Source organism: Rhipicephalus microplus, chromosome 10, assembly GCF_043290135.1.
Source record: "Rhipicephalus microplus isolate Deutch F79 chromosome 10, USDA_Rmic, whole genome shotgun sequence".
NCBI classification, from domain to species: Eukaryota; Metazoa; Arthropoda; class Arachnida; order Ixodida; family Ixodidae; genus Rhipicephalus; species Rhipicephalus microplus.
The window spans coordinates 24475881-24491757 of NC_134709.1; the positions used below are offsets into that span (position 1 = coordinate 24475881).

A 15877-nucleotide genomic window follows, 5' to 3' on the forward strand; every position below is an offset into this window, starting at 1 on the left:
TTAGCTAGCGAACTGTCTATAGACTTTTTTCTACAGTTTCAGTTCTGTTCTTCGTGCAGTGTGGGTAGTGGGGTGCGGTGAAAAGCACTGAAGCAGTGTCTTTGTTGTTCCAAGAGATTGAGGACCACTAGGTTTGAAGTTTGCTGCGACGTTGAAGCTTTTAGTCAAATTTGACAGTTTAAACAAAGCACCGTCCACTCACCGCTGCGCATAAGTAAAGCGTCTCATGCCGGTGCAGGATATCACATCGAGTTCATATTTTTTCACAAGCACGTCTTGCCTAAACTCGTTTTAGGCAAGACAGAGCAAATGCACCGTCACGCTGCGCTGACTCGGCTTCACAACAAACCAGAGGCAGAGGAGCAGGGGGGGGGGGGGGGCAAAACACTTCCACAGGCGCACCTAGCATCACAGGAGATGAAACGTGAAGTGTTTCTCACTTAATACTGTACTCTCATTTCCATAAATAGATAATGCATACTTTTGAGAGAAAAACAAGCATGTTCGTTTTCAAGTGTTGTAGAAAGTGGTTCATTTAATCTTGATGCCAAATCTGGAATGCAATGGCAGAGCATCAGGATACCCTGATGGTTAAATTTGCCCAGGTTTCACTTTTGCTGCCTCATAACGAAAATTTTTTGCAATAAAGTTTTTGTATAAACGAATAAAGCAAGTTTTAATTGAATATAAGTTCATATGACTGTTTTCTACCCGGAAAAGAAGTGTCGCTAATCTCAAGAACATTAACCATCCGAAGGTGATCCAGAGCCTGTGCTTCCCATAATTTCCAAGGGGGTACAAACGCCGCTGAAGGAATCAGATTCCCCTTTAACTATTGTTGCGCCAGATTTTCCAATTGTCAGATTCCCGTCTAGGTATTATTGTATGCAACTCTATGGTGAAAGCTTTGGTTCAAATGAGGGAAAGAATACCGTCAAATGCAAGAGCTTTTTTTTTCGGAACGTTCAAATGGCCATTACTCACTGACCGATAACTTGGGGTTTATAAAAAAAATTCTCAAAAATGGCTAACTTGCTGCATGGAATGTTGTTAGAATCGTAGTAAAATTCATAAGAGCACTTGCCCTCCTTGCACATCTTAAGTCACATGGTCATGCTCTTTTTTTGTCAAGTGTAGGCTATATGAACATTTTGTATACGTAGCTGCTGCATGGAATGAAGTCCTCTTAATTATTTTCCTTCGTTGACTTTTCTATCTAGTTTCTCTGAATGCTCTGAACTGCTGTAGTATTTGTTGTAGAAGTTAATCGATAGAATAAAAAACTGTACATTTGTCTTCTTTCAAGTGTTACGAGGGTATATGATTTGGAATTCTATGAAGTACTCGGTGAAACTATCTTTTATGTTATCCCTGTAATATCCAAAATATCATGCGTGTCATGTTGAGTTTGATAGTTCAAAATGCTGATGTTTAAAAATGAGAGGCTTAATTTAAGCAAAGCCTGGAGTTGTATTATAATACGCAAAAGGGATGTAGCTTTCAATATCTCAAGTAATTAATAAATGATGGACTACTTTACTAATTAAGCTTGTTCGTAATAACACTGCCCTACAGTTCTTCAAGTGCTCTCTGGGATCAGCAGTCAAAATTAGTATGCTATATATATGTTCCTCGATGCAGATCTGTGTCAGGGCATTATATTAATAAAGCAAATGTATGTGGAAAAATAAAGTCAGAATTTTTAGTTGTGTGACAGTTATAAGTGGTGATTCTTTCCACATTCCATGTTGAGACAAGTCGGAATTGCGTTTTCAGTCTTCCTGTATGCAGCTAATCTTAGCCTGTTTAAACTGATACTTGTTTTCTTCGTATGGCGCTTGAGATCATACATGTATATTTTTTTCTTTAGCAAAAACCACTTGGCTTCCTTATTAGCACCTTTAAAAGTTGTAATGGCGACTATATTCCTGCAAAAATTTAATCAAGCAACTTTAGTTCTCGTTTACTCCCAATGCATGAAAATACTATTAGGCATATTTTTATGGTTAACTTCAGCTAGATGCGGAACAATATTCAACATTTAAGTTGTCCCGAAATCCTTTCACTTGTGTGAAAGAACAAACCATATCGTTTCATTAAATACACAGCTGGGCATTTGCTTTGTTCGCACATGACCCCACTGTACCATGTAGGAGGGTTCGTAAAATATAATAACGCAACATCCGTCTGTGGTTTTGGTGATGCATTATGGCGTCTAACCTTGCGTATGAAGTCGTGCTGCACTTGGCGCGCATTCTGAACTGGTTTTTTTTAACAGTAACTGCGTGCTGATTGCTGCTTTCTTGAATAATTTAGACATTGCATGATAATTACGAGACAGCTACATGAAAAAAAGAAGAAAAAGGAAAAAAGCAAGCAGAAGATCATAAAATGCAAGATTTGGTTGCCAGGAATTTTGAACGTCAGATAAACTGCACCAGCCGTCAGGCTGAATACAGCAGGCACGTAGTATAGGCACATAGCGTACAGGGGTGTTTTCTCTCCCGTGCACACAGAGGAATCCCAGGATTGCGTGTGCACGACTTCCCTGGACATAAGCCAGCTGCATCCTTGGAAAACAAGGAGAGGGGGGGGGGGGTAGTGGACAGGGGATTACTTTACGCTCTTTTGTTGTAATGCGTACCTCCCTTTTGCTTGAGTGTCAGGTTGCATGTTCTTTATTCTCGTCTTTCTTAGGCCTGTCATTTCGCTTGCTTTGCGGGACACGGTATATGTAAATGAATGGGCAGTGCTTGGCAAGTAGGTTACAGTGTTCCGTTTAGGAGCATGCAGTGCACTGGGTATGAGCGGTACATTTTCGATCTGCTGCTGAAACGCTCCCGTGTGAGCACCCAAGTTTTTTTCGTTGGTATGCGCGCGCACCGGGACTTCGCATTATGGAGGCCTTATAGGTCAACCGTTTGGAAGAAAGCTAGCGGAAGGAAGGTAATTGCTTCACGTTTGAAGTGGTGTTGTAATTACCTTATGATGAATGGCTACGTAATGGCATCTTGATAGGGCTGGGTTCATTTGCAGTTCGTGTACTTAATTTGCAAGGCTTTGTAAATGGCACAGTGAGAAAACTCAAATTTCACAACTTAGGCATTCTGATGCAGTAGCTTCCTGGCCGTGCAATAGCTTGGCATCAAATTAACTAGCTTCATTAAACTTCATTCAAAAAGGGGAAAAGGAGACATAATTAACTACTGTAATTTGAAAATGGAATGCCCAGATCATTTGGCTATGGCTTCAACCTGCTTTGTTGTATTGGCTAAGAGAGGACATTTACTTAGTGCAATCCTTGATGCGCAATTGAAAATATGATTACATTTTGGGAATGATAGGATATTGTTTTATTCTCTATGAATGTGTCTAACTATATGACCAGACCTGAACCAAAGCTGATAAGCCAAGTTGCAAGCTTGGACCACAAAATGCTAATTTCTTATGAGAATGTTTGGTCATGTTCGACTGAAATTTGGCTATCAGAAGTTCTAAGTGCATAACTAGTCAAGCTTGACTTGGTTAAGAAGGTTGTAAAGGTCACACCTTGTCAGCTTAGTCAAGTTGAAAAGCTTATATATTATCTCTAAATAAAACGCATTACGTTTCGACCACTAGCCCATTTCTTAGTCTTGTTTCAGCTGTACAAATGTTGTGATGGTAATTACAGACAGGAGTCTTATTAAGCCTTTCACGATTAGAGGGGAAGTCGAACTGGCTTTTTTTCTTTAGGAGCTGTGAATTTGCCCAAGCTTGTTGATTGTTGACGACAATGTTCTTCTCTTTTGACAACATGCTTTCAGGAGCTTAGAAAAGTTGCATTAAGGTCAAAATGAAGATTGATTACACTCAACTTTTTCCTGATAATACACCGACACGGTTCCACACAACGAGTCTAGTTTTCACATTTCACTGCAGCACTCTTCCTCATTCAAGCTCTTATAACAGATGCAATCCTCACAATTTTTGTGATGGGGCATTAGTTTTTGTCGAGCTGTATCATCGTATGCTCACGTAGTTTGTTATTTTTTTTATGCAGGGAGAAAAGAACAATGGCTTCGATGTGCTGTACCATAACATGAAATATGGCTATCTCGCAGCCAAAGACTTGGCGGAGTTCTTCCGCGAGAGGTAAGTTTTTCCTGAAGTCGATGCAACAGTAATGGAATGCTATTTCACTGGAGTTCTGCTATTGCTTAAAATAGGAAAAAAAGGAGAGAATTTCTTGCAGTAGTGTGCTTAGCTAGCTGATAACTTGTGATCAGCCAATTATTTTTGGCACCATGCGGTGTTTTTTGGAAAATCGGTGAGCTATGTTCTATATTGGAGTTTTCTGCTTTCATTGCCGGTAAGCAGACAGAGGTCCAGAGAAGATTTTCGACGTAGTTTGGGAATTGGTTGTACATGATCAGGGGTGCAACTGCCTCGAAAAGAGCCTTCCTTGAGGGTTTCGACAAGGTGGTTTAGTCTTCAATACTGCCATTGGTGGGGAAAAGATGTCTGCAAGCCTTTCAACGAAGGGTTTATTTGAGACGGCTTTAATCGGCAGAGCTATTGAATGGCGAAGGTTGTTGCTTGCCATTTTTCAGATTTATTTGTCCTTTTGTTGCATGTAGCACATGGAAGCGATTCTCGGCCGTGAACAATATTCTTTTGATGCCTTGTGCCACTTGTGCTTGTGTATGTGCCTTCCATTGTTTCTTTTCTACAAACTGTGACTCATTTTGTTCCCGCTTTTCTGCTCAATTGTGCTGCTCCATTTAGTCATATTTTTGTAGTTTTGCTGAAGAAAATTCAGAAAATGAGTCACTGAGTGATTAATTTGAGAACCGAAACCTAGATGGGGCTACCAACAATGCTTTTCTCGAGGAGTGTACAAAGGTGCTAAAAAGCTTTTTCTTTTCCAATCAAAGGGAGTCATTAATGTTATAGATTTATTTAAAAGCATAAGGTTATATGAACTGCACGTGAATGCAAACATTGTCGATAGTGAGAACTGAAACCACGCCTCACCTAGTTGTGTGCAGCGTAGAGTTGAAAGAAGCTCTGCATGTTGTGTGCCAGTGTTATGGGTTTTTATGCACTCTTGACATGTTTTATTGTGCTATCTACTTGGTTTTCTAAAACCTTCAAGTAAAACCAGTGATTATTGATGTAAGGGGATGAAATATGCCCATTTTCTGCCAGTCTTCTGTTGGTTGTTTTGCTATGCATTTCCTGTAGATTCAAAAAAGACCTATATTTCATATAATTTTTATTTTTTCGGTAGTTAAGGCTTCTGCAGCATCTAAGTCACTACAGATAGGTTTGTACAATTTCAAGTGCAAGCGAGGTTTCTTTGTGTGTTAACTTAATATAAAACATGATGGGCGAAAACGGCGGCAGATGGACGAGACGATCGTAGACTAAGGAAGTACAGTTCTCCTGCCGACACAGTTGTCTTATTTTGAGCGCAAGCAAAGTTGGTACACATGTTAACTAGCGCGAAATGGGAGTTAGGCCAAGGAAGTGCTGTTTCTCAACAAGGGCTAGCTACTTCGAGAGCTGGTTGTGTTGTACTTTCAACCTGTATTTATTTCTATGAAGGAAGTAGAGGGTCAGAAGACGGTGAAGGAAAGTGTAGTAGTTGTGTTGACTATAAGTGACACACTGTTTCGTTAGCACAGTCTTTGGCCTAGCAGCTGGTGGAGCCACCATGCCATTCTGGCAGGCCTGTTTGTTCACTCTGGCGTGCTTGTCCATCCTTCTTTGTAGGCAGATTATTATTGTCTAACTCAGCTTCTGTCCTTCTTGCGCCATAGCTTCGTACTTCTATTGACGAGTTTCATTTTCATTTCTTTGTCTGCCCTGTGGCCTTTGATGTGCGGTAGCTCTGAGAACAATGGGTCGTCTGAAACAATGCAATTGCTTCTGAAAGAGGGGACTAGCCATTGGAGCTGCTGGGGGTGACCGGGAAGTACGGCGATTGCTTATTGGGAGTGGTGGCCGCTTTGTCTGAGAAGCAGTTCTGCGTGCTTGTTCAAACCACACACATGCGGTGTGTGGTAGATGGAGGGAAGTCTGTTACTACTAGAGAAAATGCGTGGCAGGAGCTTTAAATGAGTTACTTGAAGCAGTTGCCTTTCTTGCCTATGTGCATAGTGAGAAATGCTGTTCCCTGTTGTGTATTGAATGTCCCCTAGCACTTTATGTGGTGTTCTAAACGGATGAAGCAGAACAAAAAAAAAAAAAATTGTGTTGTGCGCTAAGGTTAGTTGCTTGAGCACTAAAGAGTTGAAAATAAAAGCTAAAGTTTAGTGCTAGAGAAAGAAAAAAGTTGAAGGCAGTGTGCCTGTAAACAGTGCTAAACACTGCACTTTATCTGCACTTCAAGCATTATAATTTCATTGTACTTCAAGAATTACAATTTCAATAAAGCACAATTTGTATTTTGTTTTCATTTTTTGTAGTTACATATATTGCATTGCTTTTTGATTGGATTGTTATTTTCATCTGGTTCAATTCAGTTGTTTGATATAGTACAGATCATGCTTTCTTTTTTCTTTCTTTTGAACATTTAATGCTTTTTTTTCATAGTATTTTGAATTGTTTCAACTGCTTAAAGGGACACAAAATGCAAATATTAAGTCGATATTGATTGGTGAAATGGCGGTCCAGAAACCTTGTAGTGCTACTTTTGAGCCAAGGAAGTGCTCATTTTGAAATGAAATAATGTTTTAGAGGCCTGCGTCGCATTATTCCTGGGACTCACTCGGACTCAGATTCGCGGCTCGATCTGAATCTGAGTGAGTCGACTCATGAGTGAGTTCGCCGACCTATTCCTATTCGTGGTACATGTGTTCTCGTGTATTTACATTAATTTGTCGGTAAGTAGGGCACTGCTATTGATTATATTGTTTAGACAACAAATATGGAGATTTCACTCTGACTTCAATTGTTATTTGACTTTAGTGTTGTTTAAATTTAGTGTTCTTTTAAGAAATGCTTCAGCTTTTCGCACTAGCGAAATATCAGCGGGATCAACCTTTAAAACATCATCGCATCAACGTAAAAAAGTTTGAGTAGGGCAAGTGACATCCTGTCAAGTGACTGTGATGTGTGTCGCCACATTGTGGAGGGGGGGAGGGGGGACACCCTCTGACAGATTTAATTGTAGCTGTAGGTACCATATTTTAGGGGACACAGCTGTTATCTGACAGAGTGGCATGGTACTCGAATGCACTCACGGATGACTCACACAGCTTATTATGGGGCTAGGTATGTTTATTAGCTTTCTTTTTTTCACACCTTGTGTTTCTCTTTGCTAGTCCAGCAATAGGAAATTAAGGTTTGTGCATGCTTTAGTGGGGTACAGTTGATGTCTTGAATGGGCTGTTTTATAACATTTTCTGAAAATATATCTACATTTGTGAATTTCCAATTCTCGAAAATCTTGGCTCAACCTGAGTTGGCTGAGTCAGTTCTAATGCTCTGCTGCTGAGCTTGCTGTGACAGTTTTGATTTATTATTGTTGTGGCCTTCTTACTAATGGTAGTGGGACATATAAACATCAAGTAGGGAGTTGTGGGTGCATCGATATGAAATTGCACATGATCAGAATTAAATGTGGACCTGCCACTGGGATCCACTATGTGCAGATTAGTGCCCAATGGGTCGTTTTGCCAATCATTCGAACAGAGGTTTTACTCTTGGCCATGGCAGTTGCATTGCAGTGGAAGAAGAATACAAGAACACCAGCGAACTTACAGGAGTACTGATACAAAATTCGGAAGGTTAAATAACTTGAGGGTTATGTTTTTGTGCACATGCACACATAATCTCCAAAGTAGCCATAGCTAATATAGCTTATATTAAAAGTGAATTTATATATATATAAAAGTTATTATATTAAAAGTTATTTAAAAGTGAATGTCGCACAACTGCACATGAAGCGTCCCTTCTCATAATGTTGACACCGACTTGGTTTTTAACGTAAATGCCCGCCTCCTGCATAACGAGTTTGTGTTGGCGACCATGGTCCCGGTAAGCACTCTCTCCCAGCAGGCCTTTTCAACAGAAAGAGGGCGGGGGGGCACTTGCTTTACGGACTTGCATGGGAGTACGAAAGACTTCTTTGCCTCGGCAGTGAAATTCGGGAGGGCCATACATATTTACGTCTCATAGTGGTCATAGCAGTACTCAGGAAGCTTTTGTTAAAAGTGCTGCCGAAGTGGTGCTCATCTGCCTGTGATTACCAGTACTCGCGTAGCCAGCTATCTGTACATGACAAACACTCTGGGTCCCACATCACTCGGCACTTTCTGGAACTGAAACTACAGTTGCGTGCTATAGAGCGGTCTCCAAACTTCCAACTGTTGTGCGATCGAGCGATGAGTATTGAAAAAAAAAAAAAAAGATACGTGAAATGTTTGTTAGTGCTCCCCTAAGCTCGGACACACATTAAGGAAACACAGGTGTGGAAATGCATCTCCTGACTCTCGGCTTGCCTCGTAATCGCATCGCGGTTTTGCCACGTGGCATGCCGGAATATTTAGCGCACGGAAAAGTCACGGTCCTCTTGTGAAAGGCCGCCCCTGCTGCTGTGCAGGTCCCTGGTGGAGGAGTCCCACTCGAAGCTGTTGTCGAAGCTTGCCCGCCAGGCAGCCGGCTCCTGCTCGACGGGCACCTTTGGACCTTTATGGGGGGTGCTGCGCTCCACCTCCGAGAAGCTTTCCTCTCTTCACGCACAGATGGTGGCGCAGCTGCAAGACCTGGTCCGGGAGGTGTGTTGTGTTATTTAATAAAGAAAACAGGCCTGGAAAAGTAAATTTGCTAGCCGAGCGCAAATCGTGGCACAGAGTGAAGAATGTGCAGTGTTGTATCGTCTTTTTTTTTTGTTCCTCAAGGTCATTCATGGGGGAGTTCTAGGTTTTACTAAAAGCATGGTTTGGTAACGGTATGTGAACTGCTGGGTCTTAGCTTTCTGCATTGTCATGTTGTGATTATAAAGAATGCACCAGACAAAGCCTTAAGCCTTTGCAGTCCAAATGCTGCAGACAAAGTCTTAAGCCTTTGCAGTCCAAAAACTTTAGCAACTTTGGAGATATTTTGATCTGGAAACATTTTGTCAGTTTTAAGCACCTTGAAAGAAAAACAGCTGGGAAAGAAAAACTTATCAGATGTGCTTTTTTGCAGTTGATATTGTGCTGAAGACCTTCAGTGATATTTGGGCTGCGTGTGGTGCCCGACGGCACACTACTGTGGCTGTATTGTATTGTATAATCCTGACAGTGTGCCCCTGAAGGTTGAAAACTGAATTGTTTATAGGCAAATTGGTGCTATGCAGTACAAAGCATTCACATTACTTTGTATCACTACGCCACTCTCAACATGCATGGATTTTGCAATGCGGTGGAAAGGAGAAGGCAAAGGAAGAGGAGAAGAAACGATGAACTTCCTCAGGGGCTCACTGTATCCACAACTTACACAATCCATTTTTGAGAAAAGGATCCCTTGGGTTGCAAAGCATTGGGTCCACCTAAAAACTAAGGCTGGAGCCACCTCAGCAACCAGGATTCTTTCACGCCGCCAGACCTGTCAAAATGTGTGCAGTTGAGTTGTCTCCGAAAATTTTTTCGATGCACCAATGAGTGCTGCATGTGATTTTTACATTTTTCATCGTCATTAATTCATTCCAACTCTCCTTCAGCATTCTTGAAATTTGTATTGATGTACAGTTAATTTTGAATTGGTCGTGTGACCGAGTTGCACAGTAACTGGCTGCTAGTGGCCGCTTTGGTTGCAGAGCGACTTCTTTGGCTTAGTAGCTCTCTGTTAGATTTTTCGGTCACGTGACTGCACTTCCAAATCTCTGAATGAATCAGATGCACAGGAACAGGACGTTACCTTATTTTATATGGCAACGGCAATGCGAGCAGGCATGAATGTTGTGGGGGTGACGGGTATAGGTCGCAAGCAGGTGTGAACGACGTTTGTCTTGACTCATTCAGGTTGCCAAAAAAGGTCGCAGGTTCTGAACGAGCCTTGTGAAAAATGTGTGTCGTCTGGTGTACACAGGTGCAGCGCTACTGCGAGGAGCAGCACCGGCGGCACAAGCAGGTGAAGGAGGAGGAAGCACCCACGCTAGAGGTGGTGCAGGGCCTGCAGCAGACGACGGGGGCACTGGCCAAGGCCCGAGAGGCCTATGCCGCCCGATGTCTCGAGTTGGAAAAGCTCAAGCGGGAGTCCTCTCCGAAGGACCTGGACAAGGCGGAGGCCAAGGCACGCAAGGTCAGGGGCAGCGGTCGTCGCTGTTGCATTTTTTACAACGAAGCTGTATGCGGCAAGTTTCCGGCAGATTGCATCCATCGGGGAAATGACGTGTCGAGCACAATTCCCGGAGGCGGATATAACACATTGGTTTATATATCAAGTGCCTTGCCTAAGGTGCACCTCTCCCTCTCACTACCGCTCATTCCTCTTTCACTAGTGCTGCTATACTTGGTGGTGGCACTTCTCACCACTCATTGTACTCCTCTGTCTCATGACATAGAGGTTGCGCTAGTGCTGTTATCAGCAGTTGCCCTTGGTACTTGCTATGGGGTGGACACTCGTCGCTTTTCTCATATGAAAAAAAGCGGCTATTGAAAGAACACGCAACGGGTGCAGAGGTGCAAATGATCTCAAAAACAACGTGAAGCTGTTTCCACAGAAGGTGCTGCCACTGCCGGTGCTTCCATCATAGCTTCGCTTGCTTCCGTCTTCGCAGTCGTGCAAACGCTTTGCATTTTTTATTCAAACTTTCTTTAAAAAGAAAGTTTGGCTCTGGCTCTTCTATTTACATAGATCGCTTGCAGCAAAGAGGAGTTCTGGTTGGCAATCGCTGTGCCCAAGCTGACGAATTTCGTTGTGACAGTCTTATGCAATCAGTGTGGCTGGCAATAGCTTTTGCACATACTTTTGGTTGCCAAGCATGGCTTTATGGGCAGTTAAGCACTAGTAGCATGAAGAGTTATTCTATGGGATTTTGGCATGAGTGTCGTGTGAACATCACAGGCGTGAATGTGAGCTTCTTTTTGTCGGGTGATGGAGCACAAAATGAGCGGAAAGGATAGTGCATTCTGGAAACTTGGTTTTTGTTATTTACAGTTGCGCGGCGTGACGGTTAATGATTTGATAAGAAGTGTAGTGAGAGTAAGTTGCTATAGACATGACTATTTCTTATGTTGCAGAGGCACTTGGTTGCCACTCTTCAGTCCTCTTGGTGGGGCCTCACCTCTTTTCACTTGAAGTGGTCGCGAACTGTTTTTCCAAGTTTTCCAAAAGTAATTCTTTTTCCCCATTTAGAATTCATCACTTTCCACATTGACCGACACAAAAGTTTCTCGAATCTGTTTAAAATCAGTGAAATTACAGGGGTTTTGTGGGTGCTTAATGTGCTCTCTCTCTGCTGCTGTCATGACTAGCACACTGCAAGCTGCACAAGGAGGGATGGCAGCATGTGTAAAAGCAAGTTATGTCTGCATGTGTAGTGACCATGAGTGTGAGTGATGAAATGCGATCACTCTCTCCTGTTGTAATTTCGATGCGCGATTGTTGCCCATAATGTAATGGTAGCAGGTGATGGGAGCGCTGCACCGGCGCGTGGCCGCACCTTGTGACAAGGAGTGCATCTCATCTAAATGCTGCTCTTGATTGCGAGTCAGCTGTTGGCCAATGGCGTGCTGTCTGCAGGCTCCAGCATTTTCGAAGAGAGCAGGCATGTGCTTCTGTGAAAAGAGAAAAGTGGCTACTTTGCTTGCAGAGATGGCAGAGCTGGCAGAGATGTTCACGGCAGTGCCCGCTTTTCACACGACATGTTTTTTACTAAGCCTGCGGGCTAGTTGATGACCCCTTTAAATGTTGCACCAATAATGGTTGGCAGTTGAACCTATTTGTAAGAAGCACGCACCGTAAAGCAGTTCTTGTTCCTTGAATGAGGTGTCTCTCCTAAGCAGGGTACCATGTTCGCATTTAATCAACCTCTGTTTCTACGTAGGCGTCTAAACCGTCTCTTATACCAGGTCTGTTAGAAAAGTATCCTACTTTTTTTTGGTTTTTGTGAACACTTGATGAATTTGAAACAAGCGTGTTTGCTCCAGTGTATAGTAAAAGCTCGTTAATTCGAACCGCAAGGGGAAGCCGCCTCAGTTCGAATTAACGAAAGTTTGAACTAACAAAAGTGAAGAACAACAATAGTACACTGCGAGTAGGGCATAACAATTTATTTTTTGAAAAAAAAATCTGTGATTGCGGTCTGCCTTTTTTCCTTGAAGGCGACAGCCAGCACTTTTTGCTCTAACGAGCGAATTTGGCAGAAGGCCTCTTCTCCGCCTTCTTCAAAACTTTAGAAAAGACGGGCGGCATTCAATTTGGCCATGACTTCCGCAGCAGAGGGCGGCACTGGTGCTTCGTTCTCCTCCTCATTATCGTCACTGGCAGCGACACGTTCTGCACTTCTCACTTGACATATTATGTCGCCATCCGTGAGTGCACCACACACCACTGCACTTGAGTCCACATCGACGTAGTCCGCAAAGCGGACGTCTTCCAAAACGTCCTCCATGGGGGCAGTGACGCCGTGTTCAAGCACTGGTGGCTCGTCAGCTTGCAGAGCTTTGGTGCTGAAGCCACAGTGGCGAAAGCAATTTGCTATCGTAAGCGCTGTCACTTGCTCCCAAGCCCGCACAAGCATGTGCAGTGCACTTAGGAGTGTCACTTGGTAGTTATTGCACAAAATAATTCGTGATATTAAATTTCTAATTATACCCTGGTCTATGGGCTGCAGTACCGCTGTCGTGTTTGCTGGAAGGAAGGCCAGCTCAATGGCCTTCGTCTCAACGTTGACTTTATGAGCCGAACAGTTGTCCACAGGAAGCAGGACTTTGCGGCCACAGCGTTCGAGCTTCTTGTCAAGCTTCCCCAGCCACTGCGCGAAAAATTCCCCTGTCATCCAGGCCTTTTTGTTGGCCACGTAGTCTGATGGGAGGGACCGGATGTTCTTGAAGCAACGAGGACTTCTCCATTTGCCTATCACAAACAGAGGCAACTTCTCGGTCCCGGTCATGTTCGCAGCAGCCATCACAGTTATCCGTTCTTTACTTTTCTTCCCTCTCGTGCACTTGTCGCCTTTATACATGATAGTTTTGGCGGGCAGCAATTTCAAAAATAAGGCAGTTTCATCTACATTAAATATGTCCTGCGGAGAATACTTCGCCATGTAGCCTTGAAGCACTTCGCAGCGCCAATCTTCACACGTTTCCATGTTGACGGCGTTCATTTCACCCAAAACAGCACTGAAAACGAGGTCGTAGCGCTCGCGAAAACAGTGCAACCACCCATCTGAAGCAGCAAAGTTGTCGTAGTCTAGCTGCAGGGCGAAGTCCGCTGCCTTTGCCAGTATGACTGGGCCGCTCAGTGGTATGTCCTGCGAACGCATTTTCTTTATCCAAATGAGAAGCGCTTTCTCGAGGTCAGGATACTTTGCGGGCTGCAACATCCTCCTTTTGCTCGCAACTTCTGCCTCTAAGGCATCTTCAATAGTCCTCCTATTTTTTATATAAATAGATAGCATCGTTTTCGGTATCCCATGCTTTCTCGCGATATCTTGCTTAGGCAAGAGTCTAGCGTCCACTTCCTGCAGGATATCAGCTTTCTTCTGAAGTGTTTTGGCACGGTATTTGCCACGGGCACACGCCATCAAGTCGGAGCAGCAGAATCGCGACAGACGGGAAGCTTCTACCGGCGCTATGGCAACAAACGTTAGCCGAGGCCTAACACCAACACAAAGAATCGTGACAGTCGGAAGCTACTCCCAGCACCAACAACCAAAATGTACGACGCACACCCGAGACAGAGACTGTAGAGAAGGCTGGGCGAAGCTATGACGCACCCGATTTGCTGTGTGCTGGTCATGCCATCTGTCGTCTAACAGCGACAACTACGCAGGATTTTCAAAGGCTCCGAGATTGGCGCTTAAAAAAAAAAAACAAATCTTGGAGGTTACGTAGGACGGAGAGCAGGCAGTCGCTGAGAGAGAGAGATTGTGGGGGGGAGGGGGGTGAAGAGTAAGTGGCGCTAGTTTCTGCACTCTGGCCTCCTTGCCCGTTTCTCCGTTTTTCTCTCTGCTCCCTGTCAATGCCGCCTTGTAACTCGGCAGCCGGCGCGGTGGCGTGTAGTTCGAATTATTCGTGGCGGAAGCTACTCCCGTTCGAATTAACGGGCTTTTTTATTCATAGGCTTGTATGAAGCTTGGCCGGACCATAACTTACAGTTTGAATTATCCATAAATTCGAATTATTGAAGTTTGAATTTACGAGCTCTCACTGTATCTTCAATCTTTGCTTGCGCGAATTTTTTCCCGCCTATTGATAGCGTCAGTCGCTGGGACGCAACATTTCAGTGAGGTAGTGCGCTGTGCGTTCATCGAAATTATACTGCAAGGAAGATACCGAGCGAATGGATTAGCGCTACTGCATCAAATTTTGCCAGAAACTGGGTGGCAGCCAAGTGAAAACTATTCAAAAGCTTCAGACGATTTTCCGTGACGATGCTATCAGCAGCACACAGATAGATATGTGGGGTTTAACTTCCCAAAACCACCATATGATTATGAGAGACGCTGTAGGGGAAGGCTCTTAGAATTTCGACCACCTGGGGTTCTTTAACGCGCACCCAAATCTGAGCACACAGGCCTGCAGCATTTTCGTCTCCTTCGAAAATGCAGCTGCCGCAGCTGGTATTCGGTCCCGCGGCCTGCGTGTCAGTAGCCGAGTATATTAGTCACTAGACCACTGTGGCGGAGCCAGCAGCACACAGATTAAGCAGTGGTACAACCAGCGTAAAGACTGCCACACATCAGTGAAGTGCGAGATGTTTTCTGGTCGGCCATCAATATGCCGAAATGATCAAGCCATTGCCAAGGTGAATGCTATGGTGATGCGAGACAGTCATTTGACTATCCGAGTAGTATCGGAAGAGGTAGGCACCAGCACTTTTTGCGTACATTTCACTATGACCAAAGATTTTGCCAAAAACAGAGCAGCGGTAAAATTTCAGCTAAAGCTGCTCACAGCGAAGCAAAAGCAACTTTGTGCTCTAATTCACAGCGCTTTGTGCTGTTACATGATTTTTGCATGATAACGCAGTTTCTTCTAGTGGTACAAAACGAAGTCTCACAGGACATGCTGGATTCTATAAACATGTCATGAACACCACTATCACTGGTTACGAGTCTTGGGTGTACGGGTACGACCCGTAAACCAAATCTCACTTCACACAGTTGGAGCATTCCACGTCACTAAAATCAAAGACCCATAAAGTGCACCGCAATGTCAAAGGGATGCTAACTGCTTTCTTTGACTCCCGTGGTGTGGTACACCGCAAGTAGGCACCACAGGGTCAAACAGTCACCAAAAAGTATTACAGCAGTGTCCTCCATCGTGCCTATGTGATGCTGTGTGGTGCCAAAGACCAAAGTTGTGGTCAACAGGAAATTCGCACATCAATCACAGTAATGCTCCTACAAATTCCTCGCTCTTAATTGAGACTTTTTTGGCGGAAAACTGGACTTCTGTAGATCAACAGGCTCCTTACTCTTCTGATATGGCCCGCTGCAAGTTCTGGCTATTTTGCAATATCAAGAGGCTCTTTAGATGTGCGCGATTTTATTCAAGTGAGGACATTACTGGTGCAGCAACAGCTGAGCTAAGCGCCATTCCGAAGGAGGCCTTCCGAGAATGCTTCCAACAATGGTAGCACCGTTGCAAGATGTGTGTGTAGTCCCAAGGAGACTGCTTTGAGGGTGATTACGTTTCCAACACTCTAGTTATGTCAGTTTTTTTTTTTCTTTGGCCAA

At 43.8% G+C, this 15877-nt stretch overlaps 1 protein-coding gene across 10 annotated transcripts in view; it reads left to right on the top strand.

The window, feature by feature from the left end:
- Window positions 1–15877, top strand: part of LOC142761617 (F-BAR domain only protein 2-like) — an 81411-nt gene that overhangs the window by 14473 nt on the left and 51061 nt on the right. For all 10 annotated transcript variants that reach the window (XM_075875248.1, XM_075875249.1, XM_075875252.1 and 7 more), the window contains exons 2-4: window positions 4043–4134; window positions 8591–8765; window positions 10060–10272. In XM_075875248.1, coding sequence (XP_075731363.1) covers window positions 4043–4134; window positions 8591–8765; window positions 10060–10272 — 480 coding nt within the window. The remainder of the gene's footprint in view (window positions 1–4042; window positions 4135–8590; window positions 8766–10059; window positions 10273–15877) is intronic.